Source organism: Sorex fumeus, unplaced genomic scaffold (genome assembly GCF_029834395.1).
Source record: "Sorex fumeus unplaced genomic scaffold, SorFum_2.1 ptg000037l, whole genome shotgun sequence".
NCBI classification, from domain to species: Eukaryota; Metazoa; Chordata; class Mammalia; order Eulipotyphla; family Soricidae; genus Sorex; species Sorex fumeus.
The window spans coordinates 5,298,241-5,313,839 of NW_026606094.1; the positions used below are offsets into that span (position 1 = coordinate 5,298,241).

Sequence of the window (15,599 nt, forward strand, 5' to 3'; positions counted from 1 at the left end):
AGAACTCAGGATTAGATGAAATAATAAAAGTTAGCACTTGATGGTATTTTACATTATTGCTATACTAAAATTTTTGGAATGCATTTGTTGTGTAGGAAAGAGGGAAATCTATTTTTTTATTTTAAAATAAATAGAACAGTTAAGGCAATTATACACTTTACAGCTTAAGTTGCTACCAGCATTTTCCCTAAATCTAACTTAAGTGTTATTTTAATCCCTAGACATTTTGCACAGACACACGTGCACACAAACACACATGCACACAAAGACATACACTAACATTTCAATTTTTTTTTACACGGAAGTTAAAGCATTATTTTATTAATTATCTGTCTCATCCTGACAGTTGTAAAAGATAATTGCAGTTGCAAAACATATATAGTCATAATTGAATTTTTGCCTTCATTGACCCCAGAGTTATGGTTGGTTATTCTCAGACATAAATAGGTTAGTAAATTGTTCAACTTACTTGTGCATTCTAACCTTTTTTTAAAAATTTATTTAAATTGTTTCTAAAGGTAATGATTTTTTCAGACCTGCATTTACTTTGTTTTCTTTTTAGTGTTTCTATATTGAAATGGGATTTTAAAACATTTTTTAAAGCATTGTTTAATTTATTTTTTGGATATGAATTGCTTGATTTTTATTTTTGGAAACTTCCTACATTGCTAAAAGACAAAGCAGTATTTGTCTATAATAATAGAGCATCTCACACATTTTTGAAATGCATTTAGCAAGCTTAAAGAGAATACAATGCTGCCTCCAGAAGGAATTTCTGGAAATAACAGCTTGCCATATTAATTGCCTATTTATGTAAGTAAATTCTCTCTTGATCTTTAAATTTTATTATATTATGAAATACATTTGTCAAGAAATAGTATAATAAACACCAATGTACCTACCATTCAAATTGAATAATTTAACATAATTTCCTTATACTTATTTCAGAACTTTCAACTTTTTTAAAGTAAGATGTTTATTTTTAAAATAATAAGGTTTTAAAATCAGATTATTTAAAAATAATTTTATAAAAATACTAAAGTTCTTTAGTTCTAAACATTTTCATATTTTGCTCCCCAATAGCCCCCATCTGTTTTATTAATTCCATCCACGGTCCACTGTCCTCCCGTTGTCCATCGATTTGCTCGAGCGGGTCCAGTAATGTCTCCAGCATGAGACTTGTCGTTACTGTGTTTGGCATATCGAATACGCCACAGGTAGCTTGCCAGGCTTTGCCGTGCGGGCGAGATACTCTCGGTAGCTTGCCGGGCTCTCTGAGAGGGGCGGAGGAATCAAACTTGGGTTGGCATGTTGGCCACTTGTAAGGCAAACGTCCTACCGCTGTGCTATCACTCCAGCCCATTAGTTACATATACCATTTTTTTAATTCTTTTATATTACATACTCTTATATGAGACATATATATATGTGTAATTCTCTAATTTTTACCCTTTGATACATTCTTAAGATTTTTCCATGTTCATAGGTATTTCTGCTTTTAATACCAGTATCCTAATTATTATGAATTTTATAAAGTGATAGATTATAGCTTAAGCCTTGCTCTTTCCCACAGCTTAGTTTACAAAATAGAACCTTCTTTCTGCACACTGTGGAATCTCTGAAATGTGACTGACTTATAGTTAAACATGACTATATATATGCATATATATATAAGGAGAGAGAGAGATGGGAATACACATAACCAGATGTTTTATATACATACATATCTATTCACAGATGTGTGCATAATACCCGTGTGTGTGTGTGTGTGTGTGTGTGTGTGTGTGTGTGTGTGTTGCACACTTGGGTTTTGGCTCTGCCAGACAAGTGTTTTAGAATATTGATGTTTTTGAATGTTGATGACATGCTAGTGTAGCGTACAAGCATTTGTTCTAATTGGTCAGTGTCCTTCTTTTAGACTATGGATTTTAGTGGTCACTGGATAGTTTTGAGTATAAGAAATTGTTTGACTCTTCTTCATTTTCTAAATAGCAAATAATCTAATTTCAGGTTGGAAGCTTTCTTAGAATCTATAGCCTCCATACCAAGCTTCAGTCAGCAAATTCGGAGAGCCAGTCAACATTTTTAGCCCTAGAGTTTCATCTCCATGGAGGTACCAGCTATGGTCGGGGAATCCGAGTCCTGCAGGAAAATAATTCTGATGTGGATGAATTGAAAAAGTAAGCATAAACATACACATAAGCTACCGAGAGTATCCCGCCTGCAAGGTGGAGCATTATAAGCTCCCTGTGGAGTATTCGATATGCCAAAAACAGTAACAAGTCTCACATTGGAGACATTACTGGTGCCTGCTCAAGCAAATCGATGAGCAATGGGAGGAAGTGCTACTATACACATATTTGGAAATTCTAAGTCAGGTGTGAGGCTGATTGCTAAAGTTATGCCGTTTTGAGGTGGAAAGTGTCAAGTTTAGGGCCAGGGTGGGGGTGTGTGTGGGGGAGGAGAGACCTGATAGATTCCTTGTAATTTATTCCTGTAGTCTTCTTACCAAGTTTTGCGTGTTTTTTTTTTTAATAGATGAGCTAAATGAAACAAATCAAAGGGTTGTGCATTCAAATAGCTAAACAAGCTCACTTAGGTTTATAGCTTCTATTAGTGATATATGATTTCTGCCTTTGTCTTTATGCTCTTCTGTCATTTGGCATACTGCAAATCCAAGCAATAAACAGGGGAATCTGAAGCTTAGCTAAAATTTGGAAAACCTTTGATGTATCTAGAATTTTAAACATACTGATTCCTGCCATAACAAAAATACTACTTTTCTAAAAGTGAGCTTATGTATTTGTAAAAGAAGTAGTTTATTGCATACATACATAGACTTTTTTATGCAGTTTAATAAGTTCTTAGTTTCTCTGCATAGAGCTAAACTAACGTCATTTGTTTCATGCATTTTTAAATGATATCCTTTCATATTTCAGGGTTTTAAAAGCTGCATATTCGACTGCCAATCAGTGTTCAGAAGGTATCCGTCCATTAGAAGTGGAAGACAACTTTCCTACTCTTTCAAGTATGATCAGTTTTTCACATTGACATTTTAGTTTCTGCTGAGTAAAATGGTCTACCTATATTAATCTTGTTTTTCTTTAAACACCTTCCTATCTTTTTTCTCTCCCCACTAACGCCCCTCCCCCATGTTTTTAATTAATTCTTTATTCATTGTAAAATAAATTCTGGAATGATTTATATATCCTGTGAAAATTGAACATTTTGGGGACTGGAGACATAATACAGTTGGCAGGGTGCTTGCCTTGCAGTCCTGAATTAGTATGGTGGGATTACTCGGCTTGTAATAATGTTGTGATTGTGTTTATATGTTTACATCTTTAGTCTTCATTGTAATTCATGATTAGGCCAGGGAGCTAGCACAGTGGGTAAGGTGCTTGGTTTGGATGCCACAGGCTATCTGGGTTCAGTCCCCAGCATGGATGATGGTCCTGAGCAGAGCCGTGTGACCCCCAATATAGGAAAAGAGAAAAATAAAAATCATTCCGTGATCTATATTGTAGGTCATACTTATACACACACACACACACACACACACACACACATACACACACACACATACACACACACGTACTTATCTTACAGTTTTTAACGCCCTCACTAATATGATTTAAACAAACACTTCATTATTATTTAATCTTTCTTTACTATTAGTGATACATTTTAAATTAATATACATTTCTCGGAAGTCATTTAGCAAAAACTGGCATGCGTTATTATTTTAACAGCATACTTACTGAGGCTGATATTTTTCTTCTCTTTTAGTGAAGAGGGTCAAACAGTTTACCCAGGATTGCTTAGCTGTTAACTGGTGGCAAAGCTATCATATTCAAGTGGAGCGATTTTATTTGTTTTTGACTAATTTTATTTGCTCATTCTCTTTGCTTCAAAACTCTCTACATTTCCTAGTACCTAATTGATGCCATTTTAGCCTGATCTGTGATTACTTGAACTCCCATTAGGTGGCCAATTTACTTCAATTGACAGCCATTTGCAGATAGTATAATTTGTTATTATGCTTTTTGAAATTGTTTTTCCTAATAAAGGGGTGTTTAAATTATTTTTAAATTGCAAAAGTGATATGTGCCGTACAATCTAATAACATGGCTTTTCCATGCCTTTATACCAAGCCTGTGAGGTTAATGTGAATAGTTGCTACGATTCCTTCAGTACCTTTATATTTTTTTACAAATTGGCTATATATAAACAGTTTTTTTTTCTCTTTAAAATGTTTAAAAATGAAATTATATGATACCAGTTACTTTCTTTAACTATATTTTTCAAGCCACTTTCTAAACTAACTGAGTAATTCAAACTCATTATAATAGTTTCATAGTATTTTTTAATATATTGTAAAATATATGTCATTATACAGTATTGCATAATGAGGTATTTACGCTAAACTCAGAATTCCCAATTAGAGAACAGCTGCCTGACAGTTGCGAGGTTTGAATCCTCTCTTGGATTAGCTAATCAACTCTTTTTTTTCTAACTTAACCACTGAAACCATTTTTTTAAATTTCTGTTGACATAAACTAGACAAGCATACAAGATAAACACATTGGTAGAGTAGATACATATAATTACCAGTACGTATGACTTTTTTTCTTCTCAAATCATACTGATTTTTTGGCCTTGAAATCCATTCGGTCCTGCTAAGATTATTTGTACACTCTGTTTCCTCTTCCTGGTATTGGCCTGTTTTATCTTTTTCTAACCTACTCATGTCAGATGTTGATGTAAAGACAAAAAAAAAGGAAAAAAAACCCTGCCCACAGGGCAGAGTCTGTCTGGCAAGCTACCCTGACATATTCAATGTGCCAAAAAAGGGTAACAAGTCTCATAATTTGTTGGTGAGACTTTACTGGTGCCCGCTCAAGCAAATCTATGAACAAGGAAGGACAGTGCTACAGTGTTTTCTATCTCAGTAGTTTCAACTTTTGTTCATTGCTCTATTCCCACTGTCTTGTTTGTAAAACAGCATATAATCTCACTTTTTACTCAATTCAGGAAACTCCATCATTAACAATGAATTCACTATGTTCATATTTATCATGTTTATTGATACGTTTCCATATTTTGTCAAATTAACCTTGTTTTCACTCTTCCATGTAATGTTTTCATGGTTCTCTTTTAAATCCCCCCCCCATCCTTTTATTTAGTCTCTTGACAGCATTTTGTTTGTTTCGAACCAATTGTTATTCAACTCAGTACGTAACTGTTCCAATCAAGCTCATATTTTGGAAGATGTGGTTAAGCAAAGGCATGTGTCGGATAGTGGTGGTGACAGGACTCGAACCCAGGGCCTCACACACATGCAGCACATGCTCCTCCTCTGTGCCATATCCCCCAGAGGCCTCAAAGATAATTCTTTTTAGGATGATTATATATTTCATTTTACTTTTTTAAATAAATTTATTGAATCACTGTGTGAGAATCACCGTCCCTTCACCAGTGCCCATTTTCCACCACCAAAAACTCCAGAATATCCCCTATCCCATACCCTCTCCCTACCTGTGGGGCAGATGATTTCCACATTACTCTGTCTCTCTCTTTCTCTACTTAGATTACATTCAGTACTTCAACACCAGATCCACCATTATTATTTGGGATTTTACCCCAACACTCAGGTCTGCCGAAAAGGCAACATTAGGCAATTTGTTTTCTATTACTAATTATGGACTGGAGCTATAGCACAGTGGGTAGGGCATTTGCCTTGCACGTGGCCGACTCAGCCAACCCGAGTTCGATTCCTCCGCCCCTCTCGGAAAGCCCTGCAAGCTACTGAGTGTATCTCGCCCGCACAGCAAAGCTACCCGTGACATATTCAGTATGCCAAACACAGTAACAGTTGTCACAATGGAGACGTTACTGGGCCTGCTCGAGCAAATCGATGAACAGTGGGAGGACAGTGCTACAATGCTATAAAATATATAATTACAAAATATATATTCTATAATTCAGCCATTCTTTATTGATAGCCATTCATAGTTTGTAGTTTTTTTAATTTTCAATAAAATTTTGTTAAATATTCTTAGACAATTTTACTCTTATGCCTTATTCCTCTAAAATTGCTGAAAGTGAGGTTTATGCATTAGAATTAAAAAAAACAGGTTTCTGCATCAGAATATATACATCTTTTAGCCTAATTGATGCAGCCAAATGTCTTACAGTTTACATATGAATCTTATTTACAAAAATAGCCTTTCCTTGCACCCTCATTGTATGTATTGAATGCCCACACACTGACCCACTAACTCATACTAACACAGTTTGTTATAGTTTGTCAGGTACTATTTGTTTAGTTTCCTGGTGTATTTGGGAATTTGAAAAGTTTATTATCAGCTCTATTTATTCCTGCTTTGAACTGTTCTTGCACTACCTTGTCCCTAATTGTCTATTGGGTTTTTCATCTCTCTCTTTTATTTTTTTTTTTATGGGAGACTATCTGTATATTATCACACATTTGCTCTTATTTTCATTTTTAATTATAGGTGATTTTTAAGTTTTTTGTCATTTATATTTCATGTAAGATGACAGTTATTAAACAGATTTATTTTAGTTATATTTTATCAGCATAGCATTCCATTCAAGATTTTTGGGGTTTTTCCTGGAATTTTTCTGCCATTTATTAGTTATGTTGAGAAAGGTCTAGTAATACATATATATGTATTAATCCCACATCAAAAAATTATAGAAAGATACTGTACACATAATAAAATCTCAGTAAAAATGATTGTGAACTATTAATATTTTTTAGTTAATTTGTTCATTTTATAGAGTATTCATAAACTTATTGTTGTGTTTACTGGTTTTACCTTTTTGCTAAACTAAGAACCTATTTTATGTTGTTCATCTCTTACTATAACCTTTGTAAGTTCTTTTTTTTTAAATCTGCCTCCTGTGTGTCTCTCTCTCATATGAAAAAAATTAACAAAAAGGGGAAATAATTGCAGTAAACATTAATACACCCATTAACTAAATCCTCCAATCAACACCCTTTTTGTTCCGTCATCTATTTCTCTTTTCATCCATCAGTCCATCTTAATTTTAATCCAGATTTAGTACTTTAGTTGCAGAATTAGTATGCTGAAACACTGTACAGTAATGAACATAATGAACTACAGTTCATTGTATTCAAAGAAAGGGTCAACTTTATTATCCCATTAGTTTTGACTATAAACTTGTATAATTTAAAATCTGAATGATGAACTCTGAAGACTTCACTCCAGTCCTTACTGCTCACTCTCCACATCCCAGATACCAGAAAATTTTTTTCCTTGGTTTTTTTTTTTTTGCCCTAGATAAATTAAGCTGATTCTAATGAATGGAGTAATATATTATACACTGCCATCCTCTGTTTATGAGTTATCCATATGGCTGCCAGTAATGGTAGTTTGTCCTCTTTTGTTTTATTGTGGGGGACATGGCTGTCAATATTCAAGGTCCCTCAGTGCCACTCCTGGCTATGCCGGGGGTGGGGATGGGGGGCCGGAATGTTGTACCAGGAAATAAACTCAGAGTTTTGACCCATGCAAGTCACATGCTCTACGGCTGGAGCCATATATCCTGTATGTCCTTTTCTCCCGAAAATCAGTGGTTATAATACTTTTTTTCTTTTCTTGGTTTTCCATTCAACATGTAGTAGTCTTTCTAAGAATTAAGCAATTTTAAATTTCTAGTTGTTAAAGCACAGTGCATGTGGCAGGCCCGGAGTATGCACTCAGCCTTGCTAGCCAGGCAGGTTACTTTTTGCCACAGAGCCGTCCCCCACTCAGGCTTCCTCTATATGCATTTTTTTTTTCATTTTGCTTTTTGGGTTTTGGGTCACACTCGGAGATGCACAGGGATTATTCTGTCTCAAGCACTCAGGAATTACTCCTGGTGGTACTCAGGGGACCATATGGGATACTGGGAATCGAACCCGGGTTGGCCACACACAAGGCAAATGAGCTACCGACTGTGCTATCACTCCAGCCCCTCTATTTGCTTTTTAACTGAATCACATTTTCGTGTCTTGAAATCATGAAGTTAAATTCCTGTATGATGATTCAAAAATTTTAAAGGTTCACTTTTTGTATCTAGGTATTTACTTCAGTTACAATTTGCTTTGCTACTTGTGTAAGAGTTGAATTTTATTATTTTTCTAGTTAAAATACCAAAAATCCCAGCACCATTTATTGAAGTTTTCTCCCTTCATAATTATTTATCTTTATTTAATTCAAATTATTAATTTGAATTCAGCAGAGCCTGGCAAGCTACCAGTGGCGGGTTCACTATGCCAAAAACAGTAACAATAGCGGGTCTCATTCCCCTGACCCTGAAAGGGCCTCCAATATGGCAGTGTTAGGAGAGATGAGTAAGGAGAGACTGCTAAAAATCTCAGGGCTGGGATGAATGGAGACGTTACTGGCGCCTGCTCGAGTAAATCGATGAACGTCAGGATGACAGTGATACAGTTGTTAAAACATGACTTGTTGAAAAAGTTTTTCTTTCCATTCGGATTGTTTTGCTGCCTTTATAAAAATCAGAAGTAAAACTGAGGGTTTTTATTCCCCTGTTTGTTTTTTTAAAATCTCATTGTATATTTTCAGTCTAGCATTGTCTGGATTATAACTTTTTATTTGAGGGGAGTGTAGATTTGGTCCCACCCAGCTTGTGCTCAGGGCTTACTTCTGCTTCTGCACTCAAGGATCACTTTTATCAGTGCTTAGGGGACCATATGCAGTGCCACTAATTGAACCCAGGGCACCAGTGTGCAAGGCCAGCATCTTTTACTGTACTCTCTCTCTCTCTCTCTCTCTCTCTCTCTCTCTCTCTGGCCCTGGCATTATGATAGCATTGTAATAATCTAGAGGTCGTTTCTAACCAATGCAGCTTTTTTTTTCCCCCCTTAAGATTTTATGTGATAGATTATTTGCATTTTCACTTTAGCGGTAGATTACCCCTGTATGTTTCTACATTCACGGTCACGGTCACAGTCCTCCCGTTGTTCATCGATTTGCTTGAGCGGGCCCATTAACATCTCCATCATGAGACTTGTTGTTACTGTGTTTGGCATATCAAATACGTCATGGGTAGCTTGCAAGGCTCTACCGTGCGAGCAAGATACTCTCGGTAGCTTGCCGGGCTCTCCGAGAGGAGCGGAGGAATCGAACTTGGGTGGGCCATGTTGGCTGCTTGTAAGGCAAACACCCTGCCGCTGTGCTATCGCTCCAGCCCATGTTTCTACATTACACCTCTGAATTTTTAATAAAAAATAAAAGGCCCTCCCGTTGATCGTCGATTTGCTTGAGCGGGCCCAGTAACGTCTCCATTGGAGACTTTGTTGTTACTGTGTCTGGCATATCGAATACTCTCGGTAGCTTGCCGGGCTCTCCGAGAGGAGAGGGGCAGAGGAATCGAACTCGGGTCGGCCAAGTTGGCCGCGTGTAAGGCGAACGCCCTACCCGCTGTGCTATTGCTCCAGCCCTCTGAATTTTTATTAGGGTTATATTTAATCTATACATTAATTTGGGGAGAATTGGTATTTTAATAATATTGACCCTTTAATTTATGGACATTCCACAACTCACTCTATAAGTTTTCTTCAGTTTCTCTCAGCAGCATTTTATCATTTTCATTGCCACATTGAATTTTCAATGAACTTTAAAACTATAGAATTCTTTTTTTCCCTTCTCTTCATTTTAGGTTCTGGATCCATTTCGCTTTATGAAGTTGAAAGATGTCAGCAACTGTCAGCTACAAGTAAGACCATGTTCCATTTTTAAATTAAGAACATACACAGTCAGCATCCTAAGTTTTTATACTTTTTAACTAATTCACATTCATGAAATAGTGCAAGCAGATATTCCTAAGGACAAAAATATGTCCATATTTGGCTTTTTATCCCTCTACTTCAACCTAATTGACCTAGAGTGAAAACCATAAAGACATACATTTTACATTAACTACATATAGGAAACGTATTATTGAAAAGTGTGGTGGTTCTTATTTTTAGCTTGATACTGTAAGGTATCTTGATGTGTTAGCAGTTCTCTGTAATCAGTTTAGTTAACACTGTGCATTTAGCAATGTGCATATAGTGTTCATAAGCAGAGCTCCTTATGCTACTTCCCCAGACTTATCTGATGTTAGTAATGATGGGAAATCTATCAGATTCTCTCCTTGTGTTAAGCGAAGTTTTTTTTTTTTTTAAGAAAATACAGTTTTTAAGCACAAATCTATTAAAAAAGCTTAACAATATACTGTTGGTAAAAATGCAAGTTTCTCATTGGAGAAAGGACATTCAAATGTGAAACGGGAGAAGGCTCAAAACAGATGGTTAATATATTGGAATTGGATGTGTTAGTATATACCCATGGTGCTACAAACCAATACAGAAGTAGATACATGTAATTTTGATTCTGTTTTTAATTTAGGACCAGAGATGTGGGTCAGTAGTACAGCCTTGCATGTGTGAGACCCTTGCTTTAGTCTAGCAGTACAGAGAGAGAGGGTGGGAGGGAGCGAGGGAGCGAGTGTGTGTGGGGGAGGGGGGGAGAGACAGAGAAAGGGAGGGGTAGAGAGAGAGAAGAGAGAGAGACAGAGAGAGAGAGAGAGATTGATTTTGACATTTGGTAGGATTAAAGCGAGTATAGACGTGAGCTGTCCCAACCTTTTTGAAGCTTATAAGACTTGTGTATCAGTTCTACTTCTGTTGTTGTTGTTATTCTTGCAGTTTTTTGGTGTTAGAAATCAAACTCTTTAGCCACATCCCTGACCCTCTAGTTTCTAAAGTAAAGATAGGTGCTGATATGAAATGTCTAAAAGTTGAATAAATGTTGTTACTTTAAGCTAACCGACATGACAAAATAATTTTATTTACCCTTGAAAACTCTCCAGTATTACCTTCAGTGTATTTCCCCAAAGTTAGCTGAAGAGACCATTTTGTTTCATAGGCAGTTGTGCCTAATGCATCTTTTCGATTTTTTTTTTTTTCCTCTTGGTATGACTCTAAAACCTCTGCTCTTCCCTGCCTCTGGGACCATTTTCCTCATCCAGCATTCCCTCCCCATCATGAAACCAGATTCCTCCTTGGGGTCCCATTCTACACCCACAGTAGACGATTCTCTCTGTGGTGACTCAGGAGCATGTAGCTTGAAGCATCAGGGAGAGGAGCCTGCTCAACAAATTATATTTAACATATTTTGTTCTTTTTCAATAAAGAGTCACTAGAACTTTGTTGACTAACGGGTCACTAAGAGATGAATAAATTAGTAACTATTCATAAATGTTTTACAGCTAACAATTTAGCTGCTTTCACTAAGTTTAGACAGGAAGTTGCCAGTATTCCCGTGTAGAATGCTTTTTATACATTTACTGAATTACCATCTTTCTTACCTGCTTATCCAACCACTATTCAGTAGCTATTTTTTGAGCACCTTCAGTGTGCCTGGCATTGTCTTAGGGAATAAAGACAGCCTTGTCTTTGTGGAATTGACTGTGTAGCTTTATTTCTTTTGATGTTTGTGTATATATTTGGTTTAGCAGAATTCATTCCTGTCAGAAATATGGTTCTTCTAGATTATTCTATTTAATCTCTAAATTCTTTATAGTTCTTACAGACCATCAACATTTGGAGAAAACCCCCCTATGTGCTATTTTAAAGCAAAAAGCTCCACGGCAATATCGTATTCGAGCAAAATTAAGGTCATACAAGCCCAGACGACTCTTCCAGTCTGTTAAACTTTATTGTTCCAAATGCCATTCACTGTAAGTACACTTTTATAACAAAAATAGGCTTTCTTGTTTTTGTTGTTGTTTGACTCTGTATTATATTTTCGGGTATTTTTAATTCTTTGCAGTGACTAAGTTGTGACTTTATATATTGGGTTTTAAAGAAATGGTAATTTTTTTAGGGAAAATATTAAACTCTTAGAGTAAATACTTGTTTTTTTTCCTTAGTAATGTAAATAAATGCAGTTGCTATTTTTAGGTTTGAAATTTAATTTAGTATCTCTGAGGATAAATGAAAACAGAATTAAATATTTGGGGAGTCTTTCTAATTTGTGATCAAAAATATTTAAAAATAAACATTAACTAAAATTGTTATATACAAATTTCATTAGTTAAATTTTCTAATGAGGTGATATGGTAGTGAAAATATTGTGTTTGCTTTACTTTTTTTTTGTCATACCCCTCAAAAAAACAAAACTGTGCTCAGGGCTTATAATTAGTACCGCACTCAAAGATAATACTTGGAAGGGCTCCAGCGACTATATGGGGTGCTGGGGATCAAATTTGGGTCAGCAGCTTGCCTTTAACTGTACTATCTCTCCAGACCCAGAAATATTTCTTTTCAATAATATAGTAAATATCATTCACGTGTTTCTTAGTAATTGAGAATGACTGTTTCAGTCTTTATTCCAATATCAACTATTTTATTCATAATTTACATTCATAATTCAAATATATTTATCACAGATCAAGAGGAATAAATTTTTATTAGCCCAGCATATTCCAAAAATTATTGCTGAAAATTCATTAGCTGTCCTTACATTAAAGGGAGGAGAGGGGGGACAGCTGTTTGAAATAATTATAAGTCACTTTGATACCACAGAGTGAGCTCAGGAAATTGTGGTGTTAATGTAATTATGGTGTTATTAATACATAGTTGTGAAATATTGTGAAATATACTTAGTGAATAAGTTTTTAATTTGAAAAATAATCACTATAGTTTTGGGGTTTTTTTTTTTTTTTGGTTTTCTAGTTTTCTTGTTTTGTTTTCATTTGGGGGCACCCTGGAGGTGCTCAGGGCTTACTTCAGGCTCTACACTCAGGGATCATTATTGTCATGACTCAGGGAATCATATGAGGACTTTACAGGGCTTCTGGGAATTGAACCCAGGTCCATCGAATAAAGGCAAGTGTCCTACCCCACTGTACTATCACTCCAGCCCCAGATATCATTATAGTTTTAAAAAGTACCAAGCTCCTCATCAGCATATAAACTTTTTGATGCAATTTTCAAGTGTATATCAGTCCAAGTGTTTTATGTCATTTATTTTAATCATTTCAGGCAGGAAGTTCCAGATGAGCGTGATTTAGACATCATTTTGCAAGAGGGTTCAACTAAAATTTCAGATTCCAACATACAAAATACTTCATTATATGATTCAAAAGTCTGGACTTCTGAAGATCAAGAACGAAAAGTAGCTTTTCATTTTGTGAAAAATAATGGTATTCTCCCACTATCAAATGACTGTCTAATTTTGATAGAAGGTAGGATACTTAAGTTATTGCTATGTTAGAATACCAATTTTGTTTATGTATTTTTAACTATAGTAAAATATGCTTTAGGAATAACTTATGGCATAAAAAGTCAAAATATTGTTCATTTAAATGTCATTAAGTAGAATGTTATACGTAACAAGTGTGTTCAAATACTATATGTATATAATTTTTTTGAATTATATTTCGAAACTATACATAAAGGCTGGAGCGATAGCACAGCAGGTAGGACGTTTGCCTTTCACACAGCCAACCTGACCGACCCAAGTTCGATTCCTCTGCCCCTCTCAGAGAGCCTGGCAAGCTGCCTAGAGTATCTTGTCCTCACGGCAGAGCCTGACAAGCTCCCCGTGACGTATTCATTATGCCAAACACAGTGTTACTGGCCTACTCGAGCAAATCGATGAACAATGGGGTGACTGTGACAGTGAGTCAAGTGTTTGTGTTTATTCCTCTTACTAATCATCTTATAGTCTAAATCAGAACCAAGCTGTTTGTTGAACAAGGTAATAATTTTAAGAGTTTGTTATGCGCAATTTCTCTATTTGGCCTCTGGATGTCACTGTTGTTTCATAAAAATAGAACCAAAAATGTCTATTGATACCTAAACCAAGTAAAGATGATATAATTTAAAAAATAAAATGTTGAGTCATTTATATATTTTCTTCACCTTTTTTTGTACTTTGAAAAATTTTAACATAAAGTTTATTTTTCCGGGGATTTTTCTTCTTTAATAGTATTTTATAATCCAAGGGAAATATTTCTAATTTTTATTAGATACATTTTAGTTTTATTTTAAAAGAATTGATCTTTATTAAGTGGATTCTAATCCATTTTTATTACTGACATTTTTTATTTGTAAAAGTAATACATAATTGGGGCTGGAGCAATAGCATACCGGGTAAAGCGTTTGCCTTGCACACAGCCAACCCAGGTTCGATTTCCAGCATCCCATATAGTCCCCTGAGTACCACCAGGAGTAATTCCTGAGTGCATAGGCATGAGTAACCCCTGTGCATCGCCGGGTGTGCCCCAAAAAGCAAAAAAAAAAAAAGTAATACATAATTTTGGAAAAAAGGTTTGGATGTTCATAAGTATTTTTACATATAAACATTAGTTTGTTTATGACTATCTCTTGTTTTAATATATTCATAGTATAACAGAAGCTATTATAATTAATTTCCTCCGTTATCACAGAAATCCTACACAGTTAAGACTATTTTAAACTGTTGTTGTTTTTTATTGGGGGGGGTGGGCCAGGTAATACTCAAGGCCTAATCTTGACCCTGTGCTTGGGGGACCATATGTGGTACCAGGGATCAAACCAGAGTAGGTCACAGCAGGGCGAGTACCTTAACCGCTGTATTGTCTCTCTAGCCCATATGATGCTCTTTTGAGAAAACTGGAACACAGAGGTGTTTCATTTCTTCTAGTAAAAGTAGTAACTGGTGAAGCTGAATTGTGGCAATCTTTTCAACACAGTAACTCTGTGATAAGATTTATCTCTGCCCTGGATAGAGTAAAATGATGGGGGCACAAGGAGTGAAGTAAAAATTGCCACAATTTCTTTCCAGTAAAATTCCCCCTATGTGCATATATATATTTATGTATTTAGCAGCATATGAAAGTATCTGTGCTGGAGTGATAGCACAGCGGTAGGGCGTTTGCCTTGCACGCAGCCAACATGGCCGTCCCGAGTTCGATTCCTCCGCCCCTCTCGGAGAGCCCGGCAAGCTACCGAGAGTATTCGATATGCCAAACACAGTAACAACAAAGTCTCCAATGGAGACGTTACTGGGCCCGCTCGAGCAAATCGATGAACAACGGGAGGACAGTGACAGTGATGAAAGTATCTGCTCCCTAGCTACACATATATATCAGTGCTTTAATAGAACACAATGGGCTGGACAGAGCGTCCAGCAGGCAGGGATCTTGCATTTTGGTAATTTTGGTTTACAGCACTCTATGCCTTAGAATTGACACGCTGCTTCAGATATATGTTGCTGCACATTGCTCCCTACCAAAGTTCCAGTGTCCTTCTACTACTGTCCTTTGGACCCTCTCTTCCAATTCCTCTTGCCCAACCTTCCCTCTCTGGAGTCCTCATTTTGTTGTTCAAAAGGGTTTTAATATAATTTAATATTAAGACACCACAGTTTCCAGAGTTATTCATAGTTGAGTTTCAGGCTTACAGTGTTCTAACCCCACCAGTGTCAACCTCCCCCCACTAATGTCCTCAGCTTCCTTCCCACCCTGCAGCCTGCCTCCTTGACAGAAACGATTCAAGTTTGTCTACTGGAGTT

The 15,599-nt window shown here is 36.1% G+C and overlaps 1 protein-coding gene across 2 annotated transcripts in view; it reads left to right on the forward strand.

Annotated features, from left to right (window-relative positions):
• Positions 1 to 15,599, forward strand: part of POT1 (protection of telomeres 1) — a 90,192-nt gene that overhangs the window by 51,314 nt on the left and 23,279 nt on the right. For both annotated transcript variants that reach the window (XM_056118315.1, XM_056118316.1), the window contains 5 exons: positions 2,011 to 2,180; positions 2,940 to 3,028; positions 9,715 to 9,771; positions 11,622 to 11,778; positions 13,085 to 13,287. In XM_056118315.1, coding sequence (XP_055974290.1) covers positions 2,011 to 2,180; positions 2,940 to 3,028; positions 9,715 to 9,771; positions 11,622 to 11,778; positions 13,085 to 13,287 — 676 coding nt within the window. The remainder of the gene's footprint in view (positions 1 to 2,010; positions 2,181 to 2,939; positions 3,029 to 9,714; positions 9,772 to 11,621; positions 11,779 to 13,084; positions 13,288 to 15,599) is intronic.